The sequence below is a fragment of the Emys orbicularis genome, chromosome 13 (genome assembly GCF_028017835.1).
Source record: "Emys orbicularis isolate rEmyOrb1 chromosome 13, rEmyOrb1.hap1, whole genome shotgun sequence".
Lineage (NCBI taxonomy): Eukaryota > Metazoa > Chordata > Testudines > Emydidae > Emys > Emys orbicularis.
In genome coordinates, this window is record NC_088695.1 from 44129738 (window position 1) to 44156209 (window position 26472).

The 26472-nt window shown below is 40.8% G+C and overlaps 1 protein-coding gene across 1 annotated transcript in view; it reads left to right on the forward strand.

The window, feature by feature from the left end:
* CEP112 (centrosomal protein 112) overlaps positions 1–26472 on the forward strand; it is a 303594-nt gene that overhangs the window by 273578 nt on the left and 3544 nt on the right. Inside the window, exons 23-24 of the mRNA XM_065415534.1 lie at positions 8346–8435; positions 26165–26266. Of these exons, the coding sequence (XP_065271606.1) occupies positions 8346–8435; positions 26165–26266 (192 nt within the window). The remainder of the gene's footprint in view (positions 1–8345; positions 8436–26164; positions 26267–26472) is intronic.

Consider the following 26472-nt stretch of genomic DNA (forward strand, 5'->3'; position numbering starts at 1 on the left):
GTCTTTTGAAAATCTGTCTAATTCTTGACCAAAGAAACTTGTTTTTCATGGTGGTAGCAGAGAATGAGGAAAATATGCTGGGGTTCTTTTAGAGGCATATAACACCGTGGGGAGCATATTTTTGGAAAAGATAGATTCACTGGTTAACACTTGTGTTTTCATTCCATGGTGTGATTGCTGTCTGAACATTGAGAAGCAGTATTAGTTAGTAGTTTGCACAAGAGATTAGATATCAGGATTCCTGGAGTCTATTCACAGCTCTGCCACTGTCTTGCAGGACCCGGGAAAGTCAGTTTCTCCCTATGCCTCAGTTCTCCATCTGTAAAGGGTATATAATCCTTATCTATCTTACATTGGTGACAAGGCTTAATTGTTCATAAAGGGCTGAGAGAACCATGGAAGGAAGGTGTTCTATAAATGTAAAATATTGTTTCAGATGTTTTAATTTTTATCCCTGGGGTACAATAAATCATCGGAGCTATCTGTATAGACATAAAAATAATTCCAATTTTATTTATAGACTGTGGCTCAGATTCTTAAAGGTATTTAGGTGTTGCTGCGGTAGTGTTGAAACACCTAAGTGAGGTAGGTGTCTACATCTCATTTTCAAAAGGGATTTAGATTTCTAACTCAATTAGGCAGTGCAATGCTGAGCGTCACAAAGCCTAAATATTTTTAAAAATCTGGGCCTGTAAGAATAACTTGAATGATTAAACCACAAACTATTTTCAGAGCGGAATAATAATACGAATTTTTTTCTTTTTCAGTTGCAGTAATATTGACCACTGGATATAGGCTGAGGGGGAAGCATTGTTTGTGAAAACAAAGCTATTGTTTTGACACAGACCACAGAAATGTTGCCTTTCATATTGAATCAGTAGCCTAATGAGTAGTGTAGCAATAGTTCAACATCAAAGCAGAATTTCTTGGATATATGGTGTGTTGCAACAACAGCTAAAAAGTTCCCACCAGAAAGGAATTTTGCCATATGTGAATAGCATACATATGTATTAGGTTAAAACCATAAGATTTCCTTTCCTTTACACCAAAAACAAGAGAGAAATTGAGCACAGAGGTTTTGAAACGATCATGCACTGGAATGCAGAACAATAGGAAAAAACCAAGGTCCAAATTCTTTGGTGGCGTAAATGGGCAAAACTCTATTGAAATCAATGGAGCTGCATCAATTTTGCACCAGCAGAAAATTTGACCCAAATCTCAATCCTTGTCCCTTTAATAAAAATACTATACTTTTGTGACTCAAGGAGCACAGCAGTGGTCTATGTAATGACATTTTCCCAAGTTTTATTTTAATAACAATAAGCCCAGCCACCTTTAGTGCAGCAGTTCTCAAACTTTGGGTCAGGACCCCAAAGTGGATCACGACCCCATTTTAATGGGGTCGCCAGGGCTGGCATTAGACTTGCCTGGGCCCGGGGCTGAAACCGAAGCCTCAGCATCACCGCTCAGGGCCAAAGCTGAAGCCCGAGGGCTTCAGCCCTGGGCAGCGGGGCTCAGGCTACAGGCCCCCCACTTGGGGCTGAAGCGCTTGGGCTTTGGCCCCCCCTGCCCAGGGCGGCGGGACTCAGGCAAACTCAGCCTTCACTCTCCCCTCCCGGGGTTGTCAGAAACGGGTCGTGGTGCAATGAAGATTGAGACCCCCTGCTTTAATGTAATATCACCCACAGGACCACACCACTTTATTTAATCAGGGAATATTTGAACAAAGAGAACAATTACTTAAAAGGAGAGATGGGGCACTAGTTTAGTTGGAGAGTACCTGAGATTACTTTTGATGATAAACTTGACCTATTTTTCAACTAGGAGCTGCAGTTGCTTCTATAAATAGAGAAACCTCCCAACTTAGAAGATGAATTCTTGCCTGTGTGATCTTTAGACTATTCCTGACCTACCGCTCCATATACAGATGACAGGGCTCAGGGTTGGGTCATTGCTGTTTTGTCACGGTTTTAGATAGTTTACAAGTGCATATGTAGTTCTGGAACAAAATGCTGTGTAGTTTGTGTTCATGTTTGTATAGATTTTCCTCAAGCTTCCAGAGTTAGGCTTTTCGTCACATGTTAGTGGAGAGAAAAGCCATACATGATTTTAATCTGAATTAAAGAGATATGCAAAAGGAGACCTGTACTCCAGAATTGTTGTTGGCACAGATTTTGAGGGTGTAAAGTAGAAGCACTCTTCAATGGGCATTGTTAGTGAGAGAATTAAGACAACAGTAGGTAATTACAGTAGCTTTTATTACTGCATCTTTCATTAACTAATTATATTAATTGGGTAATGTATGTGAAGCCCTTTGAAGATGAAAAGAACTATTATTACCCCTATTATTAGTATTACTCTACATTGATCATAAGAACTGAGGCCTGTTCTCTTCTTGATGTGCATGCATAGCTGCTTTACAACCAATAAGAGTTATGCATGTGTATCAAAAAGAGAATATGCCCCTACCAGGCTTATTCTGATCTTGATGAACAATGACTTTCGAGTTTAACACCCTGTTCTTCAAGATTAGAATACCGTCAGGTCTTGCATGGAGAACATTTTAAAAGACTTCCCCTTCCCTACAAGCCTCTCTTCTTATTTATTCAGCTAATTATATTGAAGAGGAGGAACAGCATACCATGTTCACTGTGGCCAATTCTGTACCACTGAAATCATTGGGAGTTTTGCCATTGACTTTAGTTGGAGCGAGAACAAGGCCTGTGTGCTCAGTAACTTACATAAAGGAGGAAATAATTTTCGTTGAACGTTTCTGAAGAAAATACAATAGTTAAATACTTCGCATTATGCAAAAATAGGTCAAAACAGTTTTGGTTTCTGCCTGTTCAGTTTTTCCAAGTTTTTATGCACAGTTTTTCTCTTTAACTATTTCCTGTACAGTAGTTAAAGTACGAGCAGAACATTTTTTCATATATTAAAAATGAAAAAAAAAATCCTTCTTGTATCACCATTGTATGCTTGTTCGTTTGATCCTTCCAGGTCTTTTTTTTGTTTTTTCTTCCAACTAGACCTTGTAACTAATGCCTCACTGTGTGTTTCTGTCTGAAAAGTAACTTTGTAGAACTGGCATCATGCCGTTCCATATTTATGTCTGTGACTCCAAGTCAAAACTGTATGGTTTACAAGTTTAAAAAAAAATCTGTCACCGTTGCAACCTCTGATTTAAAAGTCAAGTTGGATTTTTCTGGTCTCATATGTCACCCACCAGTATAAAAGATTTTGTAGGAGAAGTGCTGCACTTACTTCCACATGTGCAATCCTATTGTCTCCAAACTCTGTTCTCAGTTACCAAGAGTGGATTTGGTCTTCCAAATGAAAGTTTAGTTAAAAGTTTTGTTGGCTCTGCCATGTTCGTGGGGGTTAAAATAAAAAAGCCTATCCAAGCCATAATATTCTGTTCACACATTCCATCTATCTGCTAAAATCCCCATCGTATCTGAGTGTCTCACAGATATTAGCGAAAGCAGTGTTAATATCCCCATTTCACAGCTGGAGGAGAACTGAGCTACAGAGACATTGAGTGACTTGCCTGAAGTAATAAAGGAAGCCTGTGGCGGAGCCAGGAATTAAACCCAGATCTTCCGAGTCCTAGATCAGCACCTTAACCACAAAACAGTCCCTCCTCTCTTCCATCAGGCACGTGACTATCAATTTAATGTGTTCCATGCATCTTATGAACAGTTAGTTAAAACTCAAAAACATTTGCGATATAAAATGTTTTAGTTTTTTTCCCATTTTTATCAATAAATCTAATGAATGTGCCTTTTTCCGCAGCTGTAGTTCACCCACATTGTTGCAGTAGAGCTTATTATCTCATTTACATTTTTAAGTGCTTTTCAAAGTGTAGGATATCTGGGCTGGAAAGCAAAACATTTCATTTCTTTGTTCTCAGGCCAACACAAAGCACTTCCAAGGTCAGGTATGGTGTAGACTTTCAACAGCAAACATGTTTACATGGCATTTGAAAGCCAGTATAACTGAAAAAATACTGTCTTTACAGCAGTGATGTAAGCCAACTCAGAAAAGCTGAGAAAGGGATGAATTTTGTACCTTGAACAGTTTAACTGATTAACAAACTGTTAACGCATGTCAACAGAGTCCACATGGACAGTTAGTACGTGGCAGGCTAGTGTGGGTAGAGTCACACCCAAGTTTGCAGCAAACTTTGTGTGTCCAGACAAATCCTAATTTGTTACGCTTTTGTTTTCCATTTGGAAAAAATGGAAACTGCCTTTGTGATTCAAAACTTAAGGCTGGATTTTTTTTATTTTTACACTATACTGTGTTGTCCATCCCATCAGTCATTAAATGTAGGCATCGGTATTCCATGGGTAGAACTTTGCATTTTGAAAATTTAGCATAAAAGCTTATACTTCCATAAAACAAATGCCCAGTTGTGTTACTGAGTAATTGGGGTGAGTGCAGTATAGCAATTTTTTTTGCTGAATAATGACTTTTGAACCCTAATCCTATGTTTAATTTTCCAAAAGAGAGGTTATACAGTGCTCCCAGGATAAGCTGTCAACTGTTTAATACATTTTAAGTGCATCCTGCATGAGGAGAGGTAGATTGAAGAGCTTTGTGAGCCCTGGATTCATAGCTACCCTGAGCCGCACACTCGGTAAAACCTTGGATAACATTTCCCCCCCCCCCCTTCTCTTTTTTCCTTGCAAGTCAGTCAACCTGGCTTCAAAATTCAATACAAACTTGGCAGCATTGAATAGCAGACATTGCATCCAAGCTGTTCACCTTAAATATGAGGTTTTAGGCATTCAAAGGAATTTTGAGTGTAATTACTAAATATCAGAGGAGGAGGGACATTACTCTCATTTGAATAACAGGTAGCTGCATATATCTGAGTATATATTTTAACAAAAATCCTCTTGCCAATTATCAAACCAAACATTTCATATTTCACAATGATGAGGTAATCAGAAGGTGATACGGTTTCAAGTCTCTAGCATCAATAGTCTGTGGAGCATTTTGAAGTGTTTGTGTCTCAAGAATCTTATTAACTATAGTCCAAGAGTAATGTTGTTGGAGCTATCTCCCTTCGGCATAGAAAAGTAAGACTAGATATAAAAGTCTCCTTGTCTATGCTGTGGAAGTGCCCTTTTCATTGACACTTTATGCAGCTTTACACAGTTTTCTTTTGGGATATCCATCAAGGTTCTTACTGTGTAGGAATGGGAATCTTGCGCAGGGAAATTATTTATCTGTAATTCTTATTCTCTGGAGATATTGATATGCAAGGATCACACTCCTCCAACCCCACACTTTTCTTTTCTTTTCTTGGATGGGCTTTGATATAATGCTGATTATCTTGATTTGGTGTTTCGTTCTGGATGCTTCACTTCCCATGCAACGAGGGGAACTAATGGAATCATTCAGAGAACAGTCTTGCTACACAACAATGGCTGCTGTGAAGTGACCAGTATTGGACTTGGCTCAAACTCTACCCCACTCAGAAACCTTAAGTGCTAGATGACTTCACCAGACTCTCACAAAGGAGTTAAATGTCTCTCCACCGTCCCAACACCTAAGCATGTTAAGGACTGACCGTTATAATAGATAATGGGAATTGTCTATAAACTCACACAATATATTCTATGTTGGATAATTGTTTAATGGTAATTATCTCTGTAATAGAATAGAATTTACAACATTTTAAGAAGCAAATGTATGATAGTTAAACCCACATATCCTCAGATTGTCATGTACTTTTCACTGTATGCCCTCTGCACAATATATTTGTGTGATTTAAAAAAATAATAAAGACAAAAGGGAGAAATTGATGGACGAGATGGTGCTTTACAAGTTCTCTTCAATGGTGCCAAGTTGTTGCTGTGTTTACTATCAGTACGGTCTTGGTGGATGTATTTACTTGTTCCGGACTTTCCTAGTGGAATCCAATGAAAGTTGTTGTTTTTTCTCAAAGACGAAAATAAAATAAAACAAAACCGTATACACGCATGCTTTTTTATACCACCAAAACCAAGCAAATGAATGAAACTTTCCAGTTAGAGGAAGGTTGGCAGCTTTGAGTGAAGGAAATAAATGTGGTGAGTGGGTGGCATCAGCACAGCTGAGGATCCCTTCCAGTGTACAAACAATTCCCTAATTCTCTTTTTCACCATGACATGCTAGATGGATGATATTAGTTGCTCAATTGAAAATGGTAGTAGAAGGTGGGTCCTGTAGGATCTCAGACAGCTAATACAAATATGGCTATTGGACATTCCTGATTTTAGTAAAAAGGGAAACAAATTTCTCTATATGTTCAATCCCATTGAAATCAATAACAAAACTCATTGAGTTCATTGGGTCCATGGCCTGTCTCAGTTGATTTTCTAGTACATGAAAAGACCCCATTCTTTGTACAAGTTCATGTAATAGTATGACATAATTATTTGGGTTTTTGAATCATAAGTTATAGCTCTATTTTTAAATTGCCATATCAGAAATACAAAAACAAACCACACATTACATGAATAATTTTTTTCAGGATATTAATACAATGTATTGAACTCCAAGACGTGTTGAGCACAGAAGACTGGCTACAAAGACTGGGTTTCAACATTATCTAGCAAAAATGATAGTGTAAAAGCCACTGGGCAGGCTTAAAGTTCATTCCTGGGTCTGGTTAAACTTTTTGGCATCAGAATATGTAATGGTCTTATAGCTTTAATACTTTAAAGTTAACACCTGGCATCACTTCAAAACAATGTGCAAGATCTATCATAACTAGTCCTCTTATCTTATCTGAATAGCAATTTTATCCTGTAAATGATTTGAGACTACAGTATTTCAGTGCTGTGGAAAAGAGAGAGAGTTTTTTTCTGTTAAATCTTTGGTACTGCAAGTACCTTTAATTATTCCGATTTATTTATGGGTATTCCACGTTCAGTAGCATGTGATATCATACCACATGCTCTGCAAAATGCATTAAGGGAACACAATTTTGCTGATCTCTCTTTTACAGCAGATTTTAGAGTAGCATGTCCATGGTGTTTAGATTTTTAAAAGTCATTATAATTATATTTATTATGTATCATCAGATCTAAATTTCCATTTTCAGAGACAGTCCTGACCCTGCTCTGTACTTTCCAGCTGATACACTAGCTGTGTTCCCATTTCCTAGTCTTCTACAGATAACCCTAAATGCTTCTCTTCTGCTACCATCACCACCTCTGTGATGGTGTCTCTCTAGCATAAGCATTGTGCACCTTGCTTCAAGTCAACTCTTGAGGTACCAATGTCCAGGTTCAAACAGGGGCCTATAATTAAGCTTTAGTAAGTAAATATTCAGTGTGCATTAAAACATTTAACGATAACATTAACAAACCTTTTTGTTAATTGTTTAGTTGTTGGAATTATCATATTTTGATTATAACCTCCTTGGGACATGAACTGTCTTTTTGTGTGTTCTTACATCATCTAGCACTTTGGAGCCTTGGCCTGAGAGTTGGGGTCTGAGGTCCAGCAATACAAATAAATAATAACAAACCAAATAAGTAATGGGCCTCATCTGATTTTATTAAAAATTGTGATGCTTTAAGAGCAAGACAAAGATCAGTTAAATTAGCATTGTTATTAGCAATCATTATTTATTGGATTTGTATTTCTCATTTGTATATATATGTGCTAGGTGCTTTGCTAGCAGGTAAAGCCTTACCTCAAAGAGCTTACAGTTTAAATAACCTTGAGTCCATTTCCACTGCAGATGCAAGACATGGTTCCTGAGAGAGCAGATTCCCCCCCCCCCTTAAGTCAAAGTACTGGTGCACCATGAAATCATTACAAACAAAACACAGGTTGTACAAATAAAAAGAGTAAGGGGAACTTTATGAACATAAGCAATACTTGTAAATAGATGAGAGAGCTCAATTCTGCTACCCTTACTCCTACATTGGTAGTCCTGTTGTAATCAGCGGAACTACCTGTGTAGTAAGGGGCTAAGTGAGAATAAGTTTGTCAGTGGCTCTCGTGATATTGTTGAAAACGAAGATTGAAGAGTATACAATACCCAGGACTTTCGCTACCAGCTGAACGCAATTACACCTCCACCCCGATATAACGCTGTCCTCGGGAGCCAAAAAATCTTACCGCGTTATCGGTGAAACCCCGTTATATCGAACTTGCTTTGATCCGCCGGAGCGCGCAGCCCCCCCCCCCCCCCCCCCCGGAGCACTGCTTTGCCGCGTTATATCCGAATTCGTGTTCTATCAGGTCGTGTTATATCGGGATAGAGGTGTTTATGGGTTTTTTTCCCTTCCATCTTCTAATGTTTAACGTGTGTTTTGTATTGATTGATATTGTTTCAGGCTTTACAAGATGAAATGGAAAATTATTGCAGTCAGGTACGGTCTACCGAAAAGAAGCTGCAGCACAAGGAGTTGGAGACACAGGAGCAGGTAAACAGTCCTGTCCTACTAGATGTCTTTCCTTGGGCAAACAGACTCAACGTTTGACAATAATCTCTTGCTTCAAGAGAGAAGCATATCTTCCACCATAGTTTCAGCTAGCTTTCTTTTTTGTTTTTGTTAATAAAAGAGAATTAAACTGTCTGAACCCCAGGGGCAAATACTTATCCAATGCTCTTTGTTTCAAGACGGTATTTCAGCTATTTTAGCTGTTAAATGATGCTTTTTAGGCAACAATATTGTTTTGAGTGGAGGTTTCTGGTATTACTATAACCTGTTATTTCATGACTTCTGTTAAGAGAGCTATAATTTGACAACACTTGGGATAAAAATAATGTTTATTGCAGATCTTATGCATTCATTGTGTTAGAGTATTGTACATAAATGATTCCATATGATTAGCACTGCTAAGATTATTCTGGACATGGTCAGTGAAATCAGAGATTCATTTTTCCTCAGTCTGCTCCATAGCAAAGCTCACTATTTGTAATGTACAGGTTGGGGAAATTAATCTAATATTGTTATCAGCAGGGCCGGCCCCAGGCAGCCAAAAAAAAAGCCGCAATCGTGATCTGCGGCGGCATTTCGGCGGAAGGTCCTTTGCTCTGAGCGGGAGTGAGGGACCGTCCGCCGAATTGCTGCCGAATAGCTGGACCTGCTGCCCATCTCCGGAGTGGCCGCCCCAAGCACCTGCTTGCCAAGCTGGTGCCTGGAGCCGGCCCTGGTTATCAGAATTGTTACATAAAATTATCACTGAAATGCAAAGTGATTTGCCTGCATTAGAACTATGTTGTAAATTGAAATATGCAGGAAAATACAGAACTAGTAGAGCTTGCACAAATCCACATATCCCAGTCTTTGATCATGTGCTCACACAAAGAATACCAACCTGATGTAAGGAGAGATGAGTTTGTAGAATCTCCCCTTGTCTCTACTGCTTTTTCTGTACTGACTTGTAAACACTTGTGCAGTGTTTCAGATCCTGATTTGGTGCCAAAGTGCCCATGGCTCATTCTTTCTGTTCCCGTATCTGTACTTCCTAGTATAGTAACATTTCGGGATAATCATCGTCAGAGTATCTCAAAAAATTCATAATGATTAGCAAGTATTATTGTCCTATTTACAAATGGGGGCTGGCCCATTGAGACACAGACATATAGTGACTTGACCACGGTAGTATAGTGAGAGTAGCAGAGTCTGGAACAGAACCCAGCTTTCTTGAGTCCTAGGTCCCTCTCCAACTATTAAATAGTGTTTTCAAGCATCTCCTCTAGATGTGTCAAACTGTTTGCCTAGTCTTCTGCCCTAAGCTGTTTTTTCCTTCCAGTAGGTGTTTAACTCATTTTTAACGTATTAATATCTTAATAGTTGCAGTTCTGTTGGTGCCTTTGTTAGTTCATTCCACACATATCCTCTTGAATAAAAAGTTTCTTAGGCACTTCCTTAATACCCATTCCTTTCTCAGTTTCAGTTTATACCTTTCTAGCAGTTTTTATGGCATTCACCTTCAGTATTTATCTTCTACTTTACACCTCAGTAATGTCCACTCAACTTCCATTCCTTTTCTAATTCTTTTATATCTTTCATGTAAAAGAGTTCCCCAAAATTGTACTTGTTCTTCTAAGCATTGGGTAATGTTCAGAAATGTCTGAAGTGACGTAGGATCCTAAGTCCCATTTTCAGACCTGAGGTAGAAGCCAAATTCCCATTGATTTTTGCACCGTCAAGTCCAGAGCTGCTTCTGCAGTTTGTTAATATATTAGCAATGGAAGATGCTGATTCTTCGCCCCAGTGAGTTAATCAACAGTTGAGACTTTGTTGAATGAGTTCAAACTTACAAGGTTACTCATCTTACAAGGTTTTTTTGAGTCTTTCCTTTTAATTTTTTTATGTAGTCTCTCTCTCCAGTAACTCAATGGTAAAATGGATATCTGATATATTTTTCATTGTTATTCCTTGGCCAGACTACCCATAAATATGTTCAGAGAAGGGGTAATAATGGTAGACAGCCTCGGATCAGCCAGTTAGGCGGTTGAGATATTCAAGGCACTTACTTGGAACTTTCTTCCTACACTTACCAAATATTGTTGCCTCGATACCGCATTGCATAAAGGATTGAAATTTGCCTTGGCACCATTACAAAGGACAGTTTTCTGCGCTTTTACATGTCTCCTTTAAAAAAAATAATAGGAGGAAGGGGGTGGGGGTTAAACTGCTTCTGCTTTTCATTAAAAGGAAAAAATCTGTGTTTTGATTCTATAACAACAACAAATAAGTGAATGAGACATGAAAAAAATATTTTGTTGTGCTTTTAATTAAAAACAAAAAGCTGGTTCTTGTTATGGCTTGTTGGGTGGCATCTTAGTGCTACATGTTTGTCTTATTTCTGTAGGGACATCCTTATAACTCTGCAGTCTCCAGAAGTGATTGACGAATTTACTAAGCTTACCCTTTGTTCCTTACAAAGAATTAACCTGTTCCTTATTAAATTGGTCAAGACAGATGCAATATTTACACACACATTCCACACAAAAAAGCTATAAAAAGATTATTAAGGTTGCAAAGCACTAAGGCAACTAGAACTGAATGCAATATCCCAGTTGAGGGTAAGCTATTGATTTGTATAAAGTACTATAATATTTTCCATCTTGTTTTCTGGCCTAGTCTTTGTGCACCATAACATTTTTGTTTGCGTATTTGACCACCACGGCATATTGAACAGAAGTTGTCATGCACTGTCTTTGTCTTTTTCCTAAATGGTTACATTTAATTTAGAACTCAACAATGTGGCTGAATGTTTCAGTTTATTCTTTCCAGTGTACATTACCTTGCATTTCTCAATATTGAGTCTCACCTGCTGACATGTTGCCCATTCCTATACTTTTATTAAACCCCTTGAAAGTTTTTCAGTCTTCTTTAAATCTTGACTAACCTAAATTTTGCATCATCTGTAAATTTTGTTGTTCGCTCCATTTTCCAGTTCACTGAGAAATACATTAAGTAACACTAGTTCTCATGTGGAACCTTGGGGCACCTCATGCCTAATCTTTTGTGATGTTGAAATATTGAACATTTATTCCAAATATAAGCTTCCCAACCACTTGAGACATTTTAAAATTGTATTCCTGGTGGGCAACTAGAGAGAGGTCAGTAGAATTTGACTCAGAATATTGGAGATACGAGGTTTCCTTATAGGAGTGCCTGGACCGTTAAAACAACCCCAGAGAAGTTCCTGGGAAATCCAGGAGGCATCCCAATGTAGGAAATAACTAGAGCCATTTCCTAAAACAGGGCTTTAAGGTTTCTAGCTTCCCAGTAATATGTAGACTTCTGATTTTAGATTAGTTTCCCATATTGTCTGTTCTGTGTTGCAGCATTTAATTGTCTTTGATAAATGCATAGTTTCAACATTGTCCTATACATTCAAGCTCTCTAATGGGAAGATCTGCATCCTTCACTCTACTGGAGAACCATTCTGTTTCTTGAATCATACGGCTTCATATCAAGCTACCACCTTTATAGAAGTTATAAAATCTGAGTCATTATTGCAGCCATCCCTATATTGTTTGTATGACTTCAGTTCAGCAGGGGATGTAAGCACATGCTCAGATCCCATTGACTTCAATGGGAATTAAGCATATGCTTCAAGTTAAGCACGTGCTTAAATGCTTTGCTAAATATGGGTGGACTTAAGCATGCGCTTAAGTGTTTTGCTGAATTGGGGCCTATGTAAACATCTATGGTAGATATCCCAGTCATGTTCTGGCTTGAATATCTGGACTTCTTAAACAAAAAAAATTTAAAGCAACTGCCACACTGCAAAATATACAAAAAGCTTCTAGTAGACAGACCTCTGGGAAGTTCTCCCATGGGAACCTTACCTCAGAAACCATTTCAGAGTGTTGCTCCCCTGTTTACTTTTTCATTTTGAAAGGACTCCCAAAGATTTTAAATTTTGGAGTGGGAAAGACATTGTGTGAAGTTTGTACCCCATGAAAGAGGAAGAAAAAAATTATAAAATTCACCTTCTGCTCACAATTACATGAGCACTGTAGTACAGCTGCTACTGTACAACACTGAAGATGTTTAAACCATAGCAATCATCCTCAAGGGTAAAAGCATCAGTCATGTCACAAAAAGAGCCTTACAGTAGAGAGATGCTGTTCAGACAGAAAATCAATTATGTACAATTCATGAATATTATTGAGGGGAGTGAGGGTGAGTGCCAATACAGATTTCCAAGCCTTTAATTTCCATTTTCTCAAATTGATTAAAATAAAGGCAGAGGGAAATTAGATGAGTTAGGGTTGTGTTGGAGGTATTTGGAGTGAAATCTGTTTAACAAAACAAAGCTGCTTCATTTTATTCCAAAGTACAAAATGAAAACAGGAGTGATAATTGAGAGCTGTGACTCAATAGCATTTATTGAATTTTTCACGTTTCATGTTTATTATTCTGACTTGCTTAATTTTATGACTGCTGGATATTTACCACATTCGGTTGCCATGCCAACTTAATATATTTGTTCACAGACAATGCTATTATGCAGCATTCTGAAATGTTGGTTCTTCAAGTGGTTGCAGACGTGTATTCCACTCAGAAGTGCACGTGCCCAGTGCACCAAAGCTTAGCAGTACCTGTGGGGGGTGGGTCAGCGCTCGCACACTTTGGCCCCATAGCCCCTCCCCTAGCTATTTAAGGGCAGCACGCCCCGACCCTCCTTGGTTCCTTCTCACTATCTGTGATTAGATTGTAGCGTTGTGTGTGGTATTTTACCTTACGCTTCTCTATTTCAGTCTTTCTGGAATTTTATTGTATATAGTTAGATAGTTTAGTAGTACCCTTAGTTTTAGTGAGTAGAAGTCAGTTATGATCGATAGTTATCCTGGTATGATGCCATCACCACAGTTTAAACATTTTCCTTTGCATGGGTTGCTGTCCTCACTAGTGATTCCCAGATGTGGTGTTTGTTGTGCCTGGCAAAAGGGAACACTGAAGAAAGGTGCACCATCTGCATATGTTCAGGTGGTGAGGGACTTACACCTCAAGCAGCACCTTATGGAGCAGGCCATGAGGCCCACTTCGGCACCGGGGACCTCTATGGATCATTTGGCCCCCTCAGGCAACTTTGGAACCAGAACAGGCCAATGTTCCTCTGCCAGACTCTGATACCTCTCCCCGGAGGAAGTTAAATTGTTCTCCTTCCTTCCTTGGATCCTTTAAAAAAGAAGGTCTCAGAAAACTGACTGCAGCCACTTCAGAGCTCAGAGAGATTCATCCTCCTTTTTCAAGAGGAAAGCAGACTGACACCATGAGTCTTCTGGCACGTGTGATGGAGCTGGGCCATCTACCCACTCTCTGGTACTAAGGTGGCATCAGTTGGACACTGTAGTGTCGACTCCAGTACCGTCTGTGTGACGCCCATTGAGTCTGGTACTGATGACATTGTTCCCGAATGGTTCCATGCCATTGGCATAGCAGGTAGCATTGGACAGGCTTTTCCTCTCTGTTCCTGACTCATCAGTTATTCAGGAACATTCAGCGTGTCAGGCCTTCTTCTGCTCTGTCCTCTGTGCCTCTTGGAGTAATTGCAGACTTGTCTCAATTGTCTGCACCAACTTTGGCACAGCCTAAGACTCAGAGTGGGCATTTGAGGTCAGCCTCCTTGTGGGTACCAAGGTGCCCATCAGCACAGTTACTGGGTTGGCTCCTCCATTGTCTTCAGACGCTTTGGAGAGTTCATCAAGATTGAGCTCGGAGACATTTTCCCCCTCTCCCTCATCTTTGAGGCATCATTATCAAAGATTGTTGAGATCTCAAGTGAATCACGAGTGGTACCGAGGTCAGCACAGAACTAAGGTCTGGGGCACATGGCCCAGTGCCTTGACTATGACAGTGTTAGTTCTCTGGCCTCCTTAATCTATTGGATTGACCTCCCATATCTCTTCCTCTTTATCCTGACCTACTGACTCAGCACCACAGTCAAACTTGGCACAGCGAGTGTGCTGTGTGGCTAGATGACAAGGAGGAACAATGTTTGTAAGCTGTTCGACCAGTGCTACTTAATAGTAGGAAACAGTCTACTAGATTCATTCATTTGGCCAAGTGGAAGCGATTTTCAGTTGGTTGCTAGCTCACGGAATTCAACCAATGCTAGGCTGCATTCAGGACATTTTGGTTTAGCTGTTACACCTTCAGCTGTCTGTCACTCAGTTCATTGAGGGTCAACTTAGCAGCGATCTTGGCATTTCATCCTCCCATCCAAGAGAAGTAAATCTTCTCAAACTTCATGGTAATGAGATTTCTAAGAGGGCCTCCATTTGAGCCCCTGGCAGCCTGTTCTCTGTCCCTCCTGTGCCAGAGTCAGCCTTCCTTGTTGCTATAACATCCGCAAGAAGAGTAAGTGAAATGCACATCTTAATGGCAGAGCCCCCATATATGCAGTTTTTCAAAGGCAACGTGGCCCTGTTGCCACATCCAAAATTTTTGTCAAAAGTGGTTTCAGTTTCACCTTACTCAAATGATTTACTTACCGGTGTTCTTTCCTAAACTGCATTCAAATGCAGATGAACAGTGACTTTGCAAGTTAGACCGTGCTTGACATTTTATCTGGAGAAGACTCAGCTTTTTCATTCATCACCTCATCTTTTTGTCTACTATGTGGATCATATAAAGGGTCAGTCTGATGGCGTTCACATCCCCCCGCCCATCTGTGGCCTGCCCAGGTATTGCTCTCATTTTTTAGTGTCAATTCTATCATTTATTCAAGTCCCGTCCATCAGCACCTGTACAGTGCAACACAACCGCTAATCCCTTTGATCTTCAGCTCCTGTTCATCGGGCCCTAGGAGGAAAAGAGATCTCTCTTCCTTGGGATTTCCTTCAGTCTGGGCACAGCTAGTCCTGTCCTCTTCCCCCAGTGCTTCTTTCCTTCCTTTTATCAAGCTAGTCGGATGGTAGGCCAGTTAATTCTTTAACTCATCCTGCCTCCCTACCTGATTAGCTACATCCTCCCTATTTACTCAATCAGCTGTCACTGGGGAAAGTAATTGAGGCTACAGTGATCAGAGTGCAGACCCACCTGTCAGGCCTCAGCACTCTGTCACAGGCAGTCTCTTCACAGATGATTTTGAGTTGGATAACTTCCTGCTGTTACTACTGCGTCCAGGTCACAGGCAAACTTTGGGAAGACAGTTCTGCCGTCATTTTTTAAGTAGACTCAGAGCCCCACCTCCTGCCGGTATTGCTTGTGAGTCACCTGAGTGGAATACACATCTGAAACCACTCGATGAAGAAAAAATGGTTACCTACCTGTATTGTATTTATCTATTCTTGACGTTCGGTGGGAAGGAACTGAGGGGAGTCAGGGCAGCGCTGCCCTTAAATAGCCACGGGAGGGACTACAGGGGACAGAGAGCATGGGCATTGTCCCTGTGGGTACTGTTGTGCAGTGAGGTTCTCCAGTTTTGGTGAATTAAGTGCACGCACACCTGAGTGGAATACCCATATGCACCCATATCTCAAAAAGCAACAGATACAGTACAGCTAGGGAACTTTTAACTTTTGCCACACCTTGTTCTTGATGGACTCTTGAACGAGACTAGTATTTTCTCCTTCTGCAAATTCAAGGATCTGTGAGCAAAGAGTCGGTGCATCCAAACAAGATACATCTTAAGTGTTTCTGTGTCCAGTAAATTGCTTGTCCATAGCAGCCCTTAGTGATGATGGAGGCCAGAAGATTTAAATATATTTGTTGCATGTATTTATTCATTTAATCTTTTATTGGCCAGATTGTTTCTCATACTCCTCTCTGAACATACCACAGGCTTAAAAAATAAATGTAATATTTACTAAACTCTCAGAAACCTTCTCCTACTCCTGCATAATCTCCATTCTGGCCAGCTTTTACAGACTCCATCACAAACCTGCTCAATCTTTACATGCCCAGGGAAAGCAGTAGCATTCCTAAACTGGGGCACTGTAGACCCCACGGCAGGAAGTCTGTTCCAGAACCAAAGATCCCTCGTTCAAACACCAAAATCCACCAGCCCCTTCCAGTGGGATTTTTAGCTTGAGTGCCTCAGATGATTGCAGTAGTCCTGGTACTCTATGAAGGGAGAGGTGGTCCCTTGGGTAGATGGGGGATGCAAACTATTTAGAACTGGTCAAAACTGGCACCTGGAATTTCGAAATGTTTTCAAGGAGTAGCCCTACATAGAGCATGCTGAAGTAATCTAAACTCAAGGTGACAAAGCTATAGATTACCATGGCGAGCTTTGTGTTTAAAAGTAAAAGTTGCAACTTCTTTGCTAAGTGCAGGTGATCAGTACTCTTGCCATCCATTGTTTCCTAGACTCTCAGCAGCAGTCAAAGACCCAGCATGAGTCAGCGTCTGCTCAAATTGAGTCAAGCCCTGAATTTTGTAATGACTCCCCAGACCTTGTAAGAAATAACTTGGTATATGAACAAATAATAAACTTACTTTATGTAGCATCCTCCATAACATGGTTTCATAAAACACTTTACAGGTTAAATTATTACAGAATTAAGTATTAGATAATAGTAATATTATCAAATTATGCTGTTATACATAATATCTATAGAGCAGAAGGGGGAAGAAACAGGTGTAGGCCCAGGAAAACAGACTTGGAGGTGGGATTTGAAAGAAGATGGTATATCGATGGGGTTGAAAGATACAGAAAACTTGTTTCATATGGCAAAAGTGGCAGGGGAGGAGGTTCTCGCACCAACAGTGGCATTGCTGGAAAGGAAAAGGGGAAGCTGATGGTATATCTGGGGAGGTTAATAATCAAGTATTAACTCTGGTAAAAAGTACAGTCTCCCAGAAAAGTACAAAGGCATGTGCACCCCATGGCAGTGAGACTATTGGAATGAAGTGAGCAGCTGAAAAGAGAACTAGAAGATGAGTGTCAATAGTTGAAAGGAGACAGAATTTTTACCAATAGTAGCAACATTTGCGCTCATATGCAAGAAATGCATACAGTATTTGAAAATGTCAGTTATTTGCATCTTGCCTGTTAAATAATGATGAGTCAAAGGGGGACCTTTCCTTTTGTGGGGAAAGTAAGCTATTTCATGTGATTTAGGTAATTGCTTGCATAGAAATAAATGAAGGAATTGTGTTCTTTCAGAGAAAGAAGATTAGAGGTTCCACCGTAAGGCAAATAGTCAAATGAGGGGAAGTAAAGGGGGAAATGGTATTTCTTGCAGAAATGAGCTTAGGTTCAGAAGAAGAAAAAGAAGTGAGGAGAAACACTCCTGAGCCTACCCAGTGGTTATAAGAGGCTAGGAACCCAGAGACGTCTGGTAGGCTAGTGAGGTGTCTCTCTCTTCCTTCCAGGGGATGGGGCTGTCTGGATGGAGTTTAACGCAGTACAGATTCATATTTCCTGTGTTTGATAAAGGCTGGTATTGATACGATACTAGCCAAAAGCTGGCCTTCAATATTACTACATTTTTACCCTCAGACACAGTTTCCTTTTTAATCAGCCTCATTTGTGAGAAATAGAACAAGTATAGCAATGTTTACCTTCTCTACTAACCATGGAATTTGAGCAGAAATGTTAAAATGCTTGGGGTCGATAAGAACCAGAATCTTACCAACGGTGATGCTTTGAAGAACAGGCGATATGTTTGCTTGTAAAAACCTTGCTCCTTAAAGGAGAGGAAATTTTGATCATAGAAGTAATTTCTGTTTACTATCTACAAAGGCCTTACCAGAAAGTTTTAGGCAGTCTGAAAATATAGAGCCTGATCCTGCATGTTGCTAAACACCCTCAGCTCCAGCTGACATCAGTGAGGCCTGAGGGCTCTCAGTGCTTTGCAAGCTCAAACCCTTAAACCAGTGATCCCCAACCTGTTTGTGGCCAGTAGCACATTCATTTTTTCAGAAGAGTGTGGCGGGCGCCAACAATTTTTCAAGGCTTATTTTGTATTTGTACATTAAATAATAGGAAAAACATCATATTTAATATTACATAATATATGAATCAAGAGAGAAGCCGCGAGGACAGAGAACACCGGCACCCGCAGCCCCAGCAGGCGCGGGGCCCCGGCTTCTCTCCCCTGCTGGGCACTAGGCGGGCCCCGCGCCTGCCGGGGACAGAGAACACTGGTGCCCGCAGCCTGCAGCCCCGGAGTTCTCTGTCCCCGGCAGGCGCGGGGCCGCGGCTTCTCTCCTGCTTAAGCCGCGGCCCCGCGTCTGCCAGGGACCGAGAACACCAGCGCCCGCAGCCCCGGAGTTCTCTGTCCCCGGTAGGCACGGGGCTGCAGCTTCTCTCCCCTGCTGGGCACTAGGCGGGCCCCGCGCCTGCCGGGAACACAGAACACCGCGCCCGCAGCCTGAGTTCTCTGTCCCCGTCAGGTGCGGGGCCGCGGCTTCTCTCCCCTGCTGGGCACTAGGCGGGCACATATAAATGCCCTGGCGGGTGCCATGGCACCCGCGGGCACCACGTTGGGGACCATGCCTTAAACCGTTGAATCGTTCCACACTGGAAAGGACTATGCAGCAGGTAAAGCAGATGGAAGGTAAAGCTGTAATACATGAATAAATTCCAGGGTGGTGTCAGAGAATCTTATTCAAACTGCATTTCAGATGTAATTATCTTGATAATGTTTTAGAAATTCTCTGCTATTAACAAAACCAGGAATTAATGGTGTTTGTTTGTAGGGCTGGGCCAGTGGTGCTGGTTAGTAGCGCTGACGATGAGCTAATTTCGATTTCTATTTGTCCGCTCCCCAGATCAGCGCGTGTTGGAAGCACTGTTGAGGCCTCCCCCTTACACGTAACAGTGACTTCTCTAGCCAGTTTGTGGAACAACATGGATGTGAGTGTGGTGTTTAGATGCTGCTTGTAATTATTAGAACTGGGAGCACGTTCTGTTGGGAGTCTGAAAGGACAGGAAACAGGAAGGAGGGGGGAGGAGTTGAGGAGGCTGGGAGAGTTACAGAGTGTGCAGCTACAGCTTGGAGAAGAGACTTGCACTGTAAATAAAGTTCTGTTGAAGTTGTTAATACTTTGCCTGGTGGATACAACAGTGAGCTGAAGGGAACAGTCCTCCACCAGCAGTGAGAGTCCTTTGGATGAGGGGTTAAGGAATTGGGGACCATGAACATTCCAACAGAGACATAGGAGGCCCCCTACTGGAGGGGGGGGCAGAGGAGGGAATTTGTTAACCACAGCATTCCTTGTTATTCTATGGTGTTGACAGTGAAAGCTTTTATTCCTATCCAGCTCATGTAATCTCAAGAATGCTGTTCTTGTCATATGCAGCCCGCTGTTTTTTAAAGTTTTGCCTAGCTTCTCTTCCTTTGCAGTTATGAATTATATAGACCTTTAGTGCTTAACTACAAACAGAGGATTTTCCAGGTGGGGGATCTGGGGTAAGAACAGAAAGATATTGAAATACAAGCCGCTGAAGTAATAAGGTCTCTTGGATGCAGGTTGAAAGAAACTGATTTAGAGCAGAAAGCTAAGATTGTGCATTGAGCAGCACAGCATAACTGGTGGTCCTTAAGGGTTAGTAAAACAGCAAGGCAAAAGATGTTTTGGACTCTCAAATGCTTACTAGCTAAAGAGAGAAAAACACAAAGGTTGGCTATGCCACCACCATATGCTTTATTGAAATTGTGAGAGCAGGGTAGGTTCTGTAGCTGAATTTATTTTACTGTCATAGAACAACATGGTGCATATTTGACAAAAGAACATGAGTGGCTGATATTACTCTACGATTTTCAGTTGAATTGAATTTATGCAATGTTTAATGCTTATTACTAATGAAAACTTAAGAATAGTGTAGTCAAATGAAATGGTTGTATTTCTTTAAATCTGTAGGAACCACATGTCAGCATGCATTTCACAGTGAGGGTAGTAACTCCAACCTCCTATCCCTGTAATAGGAGAGTATGTGAACCAAAAAGGAAAGAAAGTTTGTATTCTAGTACATTGTGAATCAGGTCTGGCTCTGGGTCAAAAAGTGCCTTGGGTAGCCCAGAATTTGGAGGTCCAAGACAAGTAATTTGGGATGGTCATCTGCAATCGACCCCAGATTCTATTAAGATCTTTTTGGAGTCGGAGGACACCTGAAACCTTAATGAAATTGGGCATCTGGATAATTGGGTTCCTCTGATTGTAGAGAGTTGGCAGGCTTCCCCAAGGCCGGCTGAGAATCTTAGCAGCTCCACAGCACAGCAGCTTTGTTTCCCTGAGAACTTGTTCCCTGCAGGAGCAGAGAATCAGTCACTGCAGCCAGGGAGGAGGTGGCCAATCTTTGATTAATCCTGAGTTTCACATATCCAGGATTTTGCAAATTGGGGCTGCGTTGTAATAATAATACTTAGATACTGAAGAGCTAAATGTCGCCTGTTGGAGGTGGGCAGTCCCATGGGGCAGAAGAAGAGTTGCTGGGTTTGGAATAGGATGAAGGGCTTAGTTTTGGATAATTCACATACACAGCCAAACGAAACATCTATCTCCTGTGAGATTTGTCTTGACCCATTATGACAATACATCATTTTATGCCATGCAGTTCAGCATTTCCTATATTTCATGTTGGAGTGTGTGGGGATGGTTCAGCTCTTACATTTTTCCTAACTTGTGTGGCCAACCAAAGGTTACTTTATCTATCTGTGGCAAATACAGCTTTTAATTGCTTCTGTTGACATCAAAGATGATTAATGTAGAATTTCAAACCGCATATGCCATCCACATACTTGAGTAAACAAAAAATCAGTGTGACAACTTGTATTAAAATCTATAAAACCTTTCCTGGGGGTTGCTGGATTAAATCAGCTCATCAAAATGAACTAGAAAAAAGGCTTTCTCATGGCTGAAGAAAACCTAACACAACACCAAATAAAACAGAGCTATCCCATCCAACAGACTAAAGCCCTCCTGAGGGATGAAGAATTGCAGTTTTAAACATCTCTTAAGGATATAGAGGAGACAGAGCTTTGGTGGGTCCTAGGTAGGCGACTCAAGTCAATAAAAGAACAAACAAGTCTTTAGGGACAAAAATCCAAACCAAACAAAAACACTCTTCAGTTATAGTTTTCCTTGGTCTAAAATAAATGTTAAAAATATAGACCCCCTCCCCATCAAAATTAGTATACCATACCCAGCTATATGTTGTGTGTTAGTTATGAAGAAGTAATTTAGACTTTCACCATGATCTATTTAAATCTCTTGGGTCAGTAAATCTTGTTAGTAACTTCAGCCAACAACTATTAGCATGTTATTTAGCAGAGTGTGACAGGAAACATCTGGGATCTTATTTTCATCCCATTGTGCAATTATTAATGAATATAGTTGAAAGTAATATACTTTCAACAAACTATCTTAGCGATGAATTTATAGGGTGATCCTCTTCACCATGATATTAGGGTCTAGTATTTTGCAGATCAGTTTTCACTGCAAAATGGTGCATGCGCCTTCTCACTGAAGTCCAGAAAGAAATCATTCTAAGAATCAGCCCCAAGCAATCCTTCAGCTACCAGGGATTGTTTCTTGCTTTGTCTGTCTCTCTCTCTCTTTTTTTTAAATAGTACTCAAGAATTTCCTTCCAGCCAACTTAGTACTGTGTATCTGGATTCCAAAGCATGGTACTTATTTCTTTGTGACTTTCCAAGAATTATCTTCCTCAAAAGGGAACAGCTCTCTTCAGCCTTTGCTGGATTACAGTGTGAAAAGTGTACAACAGTTTTGTGAAAACATGCAGTTAGATTGCACTTTAAGATTATACTGGTAAAAAATAACCAGGTTGGAAGAGGCCTGTTGCAGAATTTGACCATAATTAGTGCACTCACAAAGCCATATCTTACCTGAAGGTTTCATTACACATATTTGGAATAAAACTTACTTGACTTCCAAAAATTGCACAGGAAGAATACATATTAAGGGGCCTGATCCACCCTTCTTTACACATCTAAAACTCCCATTGACTGAATGGCTGGTTTGGCTGCAGGGGTGATGCTGGTTTTAGCCCTAAGTGCTGCCAGCAATCAGTCCGGTGAAATTTACCCCACGGTGGGCTAGTGCAAGACCAGTCACAACACAATATATCTATGGTGTGGCAATGCAGATGGGAACGGGACACTGCAATGGGGCCTGCACACGATGGAAGGGTGTCTCGGAATATGCAAGTGTGGCAAAGGGGTACTGGCAATAGAACTGGGTAGCCGCACTTGCATGGATCTAGTGACCAGGAATTTTCACATGAAAGACATAGAGGTTCTGCAGCCACTATTCCCATAGGCTGAAATGATGGTAACAGAAGGACTGGACTGGCATCCCACTGCTTGTTTGCAGAGTGGGGGCCATGGGATTCTTTTCCCTGGACTTTGCAGCCCCAATTTTACAAGCTTTGTGCATGCTTGTAATGTGAATGTGAATTTCACCGTTATTGTATTATCTTTAGATATGAGCTCAGAAAAGCTCTCCAGCACAATCTGCCTGATTGGTGAAATATAGCTTTTATTTTTTCTTAACTTCCCCCCCCAAAAAAGAATCTAGCAGTTCTAGCTGTCTGTTCCTTCTCCTCTCTCACCAAGAACATGTATAACACATGTTAAATGAACACAAATATGCATGTTCTGCTGCATCCAGAACTCCACCCTAAATGAGCTCTTGGCTCAAAGAATATTTATCCTGGCAAAGTACATACCTCATAATGTTTAAAGACTCACACAAATAATAGCATAAGTGTATCTAAGTTATTTTATTTTTAAAAGAATACAAATATCTCTCTCTCTCTCTCTCACACACACACACACACACACACACACACACACACACACACACACACTTCAAACAAGATTCTCTGAGTCAACAGTGAAACGCTGTTGCAAAAAAAGTGAACATCCTTCTGGGATATATTAGCGGGAGTGTTGTAAGCAAGACACGAGAAGTAATTCTTCTGCTCTACTCTGCACTGATTAGCCCTCAACTGGAGTATTGTGTCCAATTGTGGGTGCCACATTTCAGGAAGGATGTGGACAAATTGGAGAGAGTCCAGAGAAGAGTGACAAAAATGATTAAAGGTCTAGAAAACATGACCTGTGAGGGAAGATTGAAAAAATTGGGTTTGTTTAGTCTTGAAAAGAGAAGACTGAGAAGGGACATGATAACAGTTTTAAAGTACGTAAAAGGTTGTTACAAGGAAGAGAAGAAAAATTGTTTTTCTTAATCTCTGAGGATAGGACAAGAAGCAATGGGCTTAAATTGCAGCAAGGGCAGTTCAGGTTAGACATTAGGAAAAACTTCCTAGCTGTCAGGGTGGTTAAGCACTAAAATAAATTGCCTAGGAAGGTTGTGGAATCTCCGTCATTGGAGATTTTTAAGAGTAGGTTGGACAAACACCTGTCAGGGACGGGCTAGATAATATTTAGTCCTGCCACGAGTGCAGGGGACTGGGCTGGATGACCTCTCGAGGTCCCTTCCAGTTCTATGGTTCTGTGATTCTGTGATTATTTATATTCACCTGAAACTTTTCTCCTTACTGTAGACATCTGCAAAGACATCTTGCTTTAACCCTCCATCCAGTTGCATGGCCTTTAAGTACGAATGCTCCAGAACTGTTTGATAAAACAATCATCACCCAAACTCCCCTGAGACTCAAGAGTATTATGAAAACAATGCACCAGCGCAGCATAGCCTAGGCAATGAGAGACATGAGTCTCATGGGTCTCCTGCGTGCTTTGCTTACAACCAAGCCTCTAGAAATGCCCTTTCCCAGTCAGTTTTAGGTGGGGGATAGTTTAAAATACTAATTAAAAGGAGGGGGAAATTAAGTATAAAAATAATTAGAAAATGATGACTGCAGCTGGTTATACTCTTTCCTTAACGTGTATAAATTAGTCCTGAAGTGCATATGACATACAGATACGGGCACTGCTGGTAGGTTCCAAAGATGCCATGGTAGCAATGCATATCTATGTCAGAAACCCCAAACGAAATAGTACAGAACTCCTTTACCTCAGCCTTTATTTATCACACCTTCTTTTTGAAAGTTTAAAAATATTTTTTTTCACTCTTGCCGCTATTTCTTTTTGGGAGTTACACACCCTTTTCATTTTTAAAGGGCCTGATATAATGCCCACTGAAGCCAATAAGGAGTCCTTCCATTGACTTCAATGGGTATTGAATCCATCCCTCAGTGACTGGTGATCATTTAGGTAGACAAAAATCAATTCATGATTCTCTATATAGTTAGAATGGAGACATAACTTTCTAGTGATATTTTTAAGCATATACAGGGATGAGCTGCTAGGGTGGTAATATTTCCTTGATATATACCCATAATCATGTATAAGGAGATCACACATTGGTCTTTTGAAGGTGCTCACAGAGTCATTCCAAGTCCAAACATTTTAGAAATCTCTTTCAGCATTTGAATCTCCCACAGGGTCTTGAATTCATTGCAGCCAAAAGGGAAAGGTCAAGCAGAAAGCAAAAGCATATGGAGATTGCTGTAGTGTCAGATAATGTGCTTAGAAATTACTTTAAAAGAGAATAATCATTTCAAGAGACAGGTTTTGGTCCTACTCAAGTTAATACTTTTAGAGCTTAGTTAGAAAAATAGTAGATCAACAATTTTTACTCTGCTGCAGTGAATTTGACTGAAAAATGAGCTGTGAAGAGGGCAAGGAATGTCTTGCAAATTTTCCGTGTAATAATAAGTAAGACAAGATGCTCAAAATATCTAGATGGGGATTGACAAGCCATTAAACTATTCTGACTGCATCATTTAGCTGGAGGGCATTAATAGTCCTTGAATGAAGTCCAAGAAATGCCAAGCTGTAAATAAAATTTAGTTACATCCATGGACACAAAATGTTCCTCCTTACAAAACTTCTTAACTTCAAAGTGTTTTGAAAAAAATTCTGGATACAGAGTTATTTTGTCTCGTATATTAGGCGTGAGATACAAGCAATGCCTCTGGGCCTGAGCTAACGCCCATTGAAGTCAACAGGAAGGCTCCCATTGACTTCAGTGGCTACTGCATCAGGCCCTCTGCCCAGTCCCCAGCCTTGCTTTTATTAAAGCTTCCCATGGACGGATTAGAGGGAGATAGCCGCATGGCCCTTCCTTTCTCCTCTCACACCATGTCTTAACAGAGCCCCTACCACGTCTCCTTTTCCTGCCCATTTTCTCCTCACTCCTTTTCTAGCTTCCCTCATTTTCCTTCTTCTTTTCTTTTCTGTCTACTTGTTTTCTTCTTTATCCTCTTTTGCTCTTTTACATGTTTTGGAGAACACTTTCTCCTCTCCTTGCTCCCCACCCACCCATCCGCCAGTACAGCAGAACCTGCTCCCTGTTCTCCCACTCACCAGAATTCTGCATGGCCCTGGGGATGGTAACTGGTACCATACAAAGCTGAGATGAGTAATGAGAACTACAGCTGGTTGCATAAAGGGCACAGCAGGAGCAGAGAGGAAGGTGGGTGACATTAAGGAGCTGCCTACCACTTTACCTGCAAAGGTGGGAGCATGCTTGCAGTGTCTGTGTGCGATGGTGGTGGGTGGATCTGCATTCTTACAGCTTTCTTCATCCATACTGATCCTCCCTTGCCCCCGACCCCCAAATTAGTCTTGTTCTGGCCTCCAAATTGGGAAACACTGCTCTAAGAAGAAGCTGACTGTGAAGATTCTCTCCTGCCCCCCAAATTGGTTATGAGTCATTTAAATCTCTTTATTCAATTTCAGGTGACATACATACGACAAGAATATGAAACCAAACTCAAAGGTCTGATGCCAGCATCTTTGAGAAAGGAACTCGAAGACACCATTGCATCTTTAAAATCTCAGGTAAGATATCAGCACTCAATTGTCTCCAATTCTAGGGTTTAAATAACACTCATCTCTTTTATAAAGGAAACTATGAATGCAATAAATTTGGCAATATTGGATTGAGGTCAGTGATAAACTGGCAAGAGTCCAGTGCTTATCACACCATCACCTTTCTTCTAGGATCCCCCTCTCCCCAGCTCCCTCATCTCGCTAGGTAAAGAGTC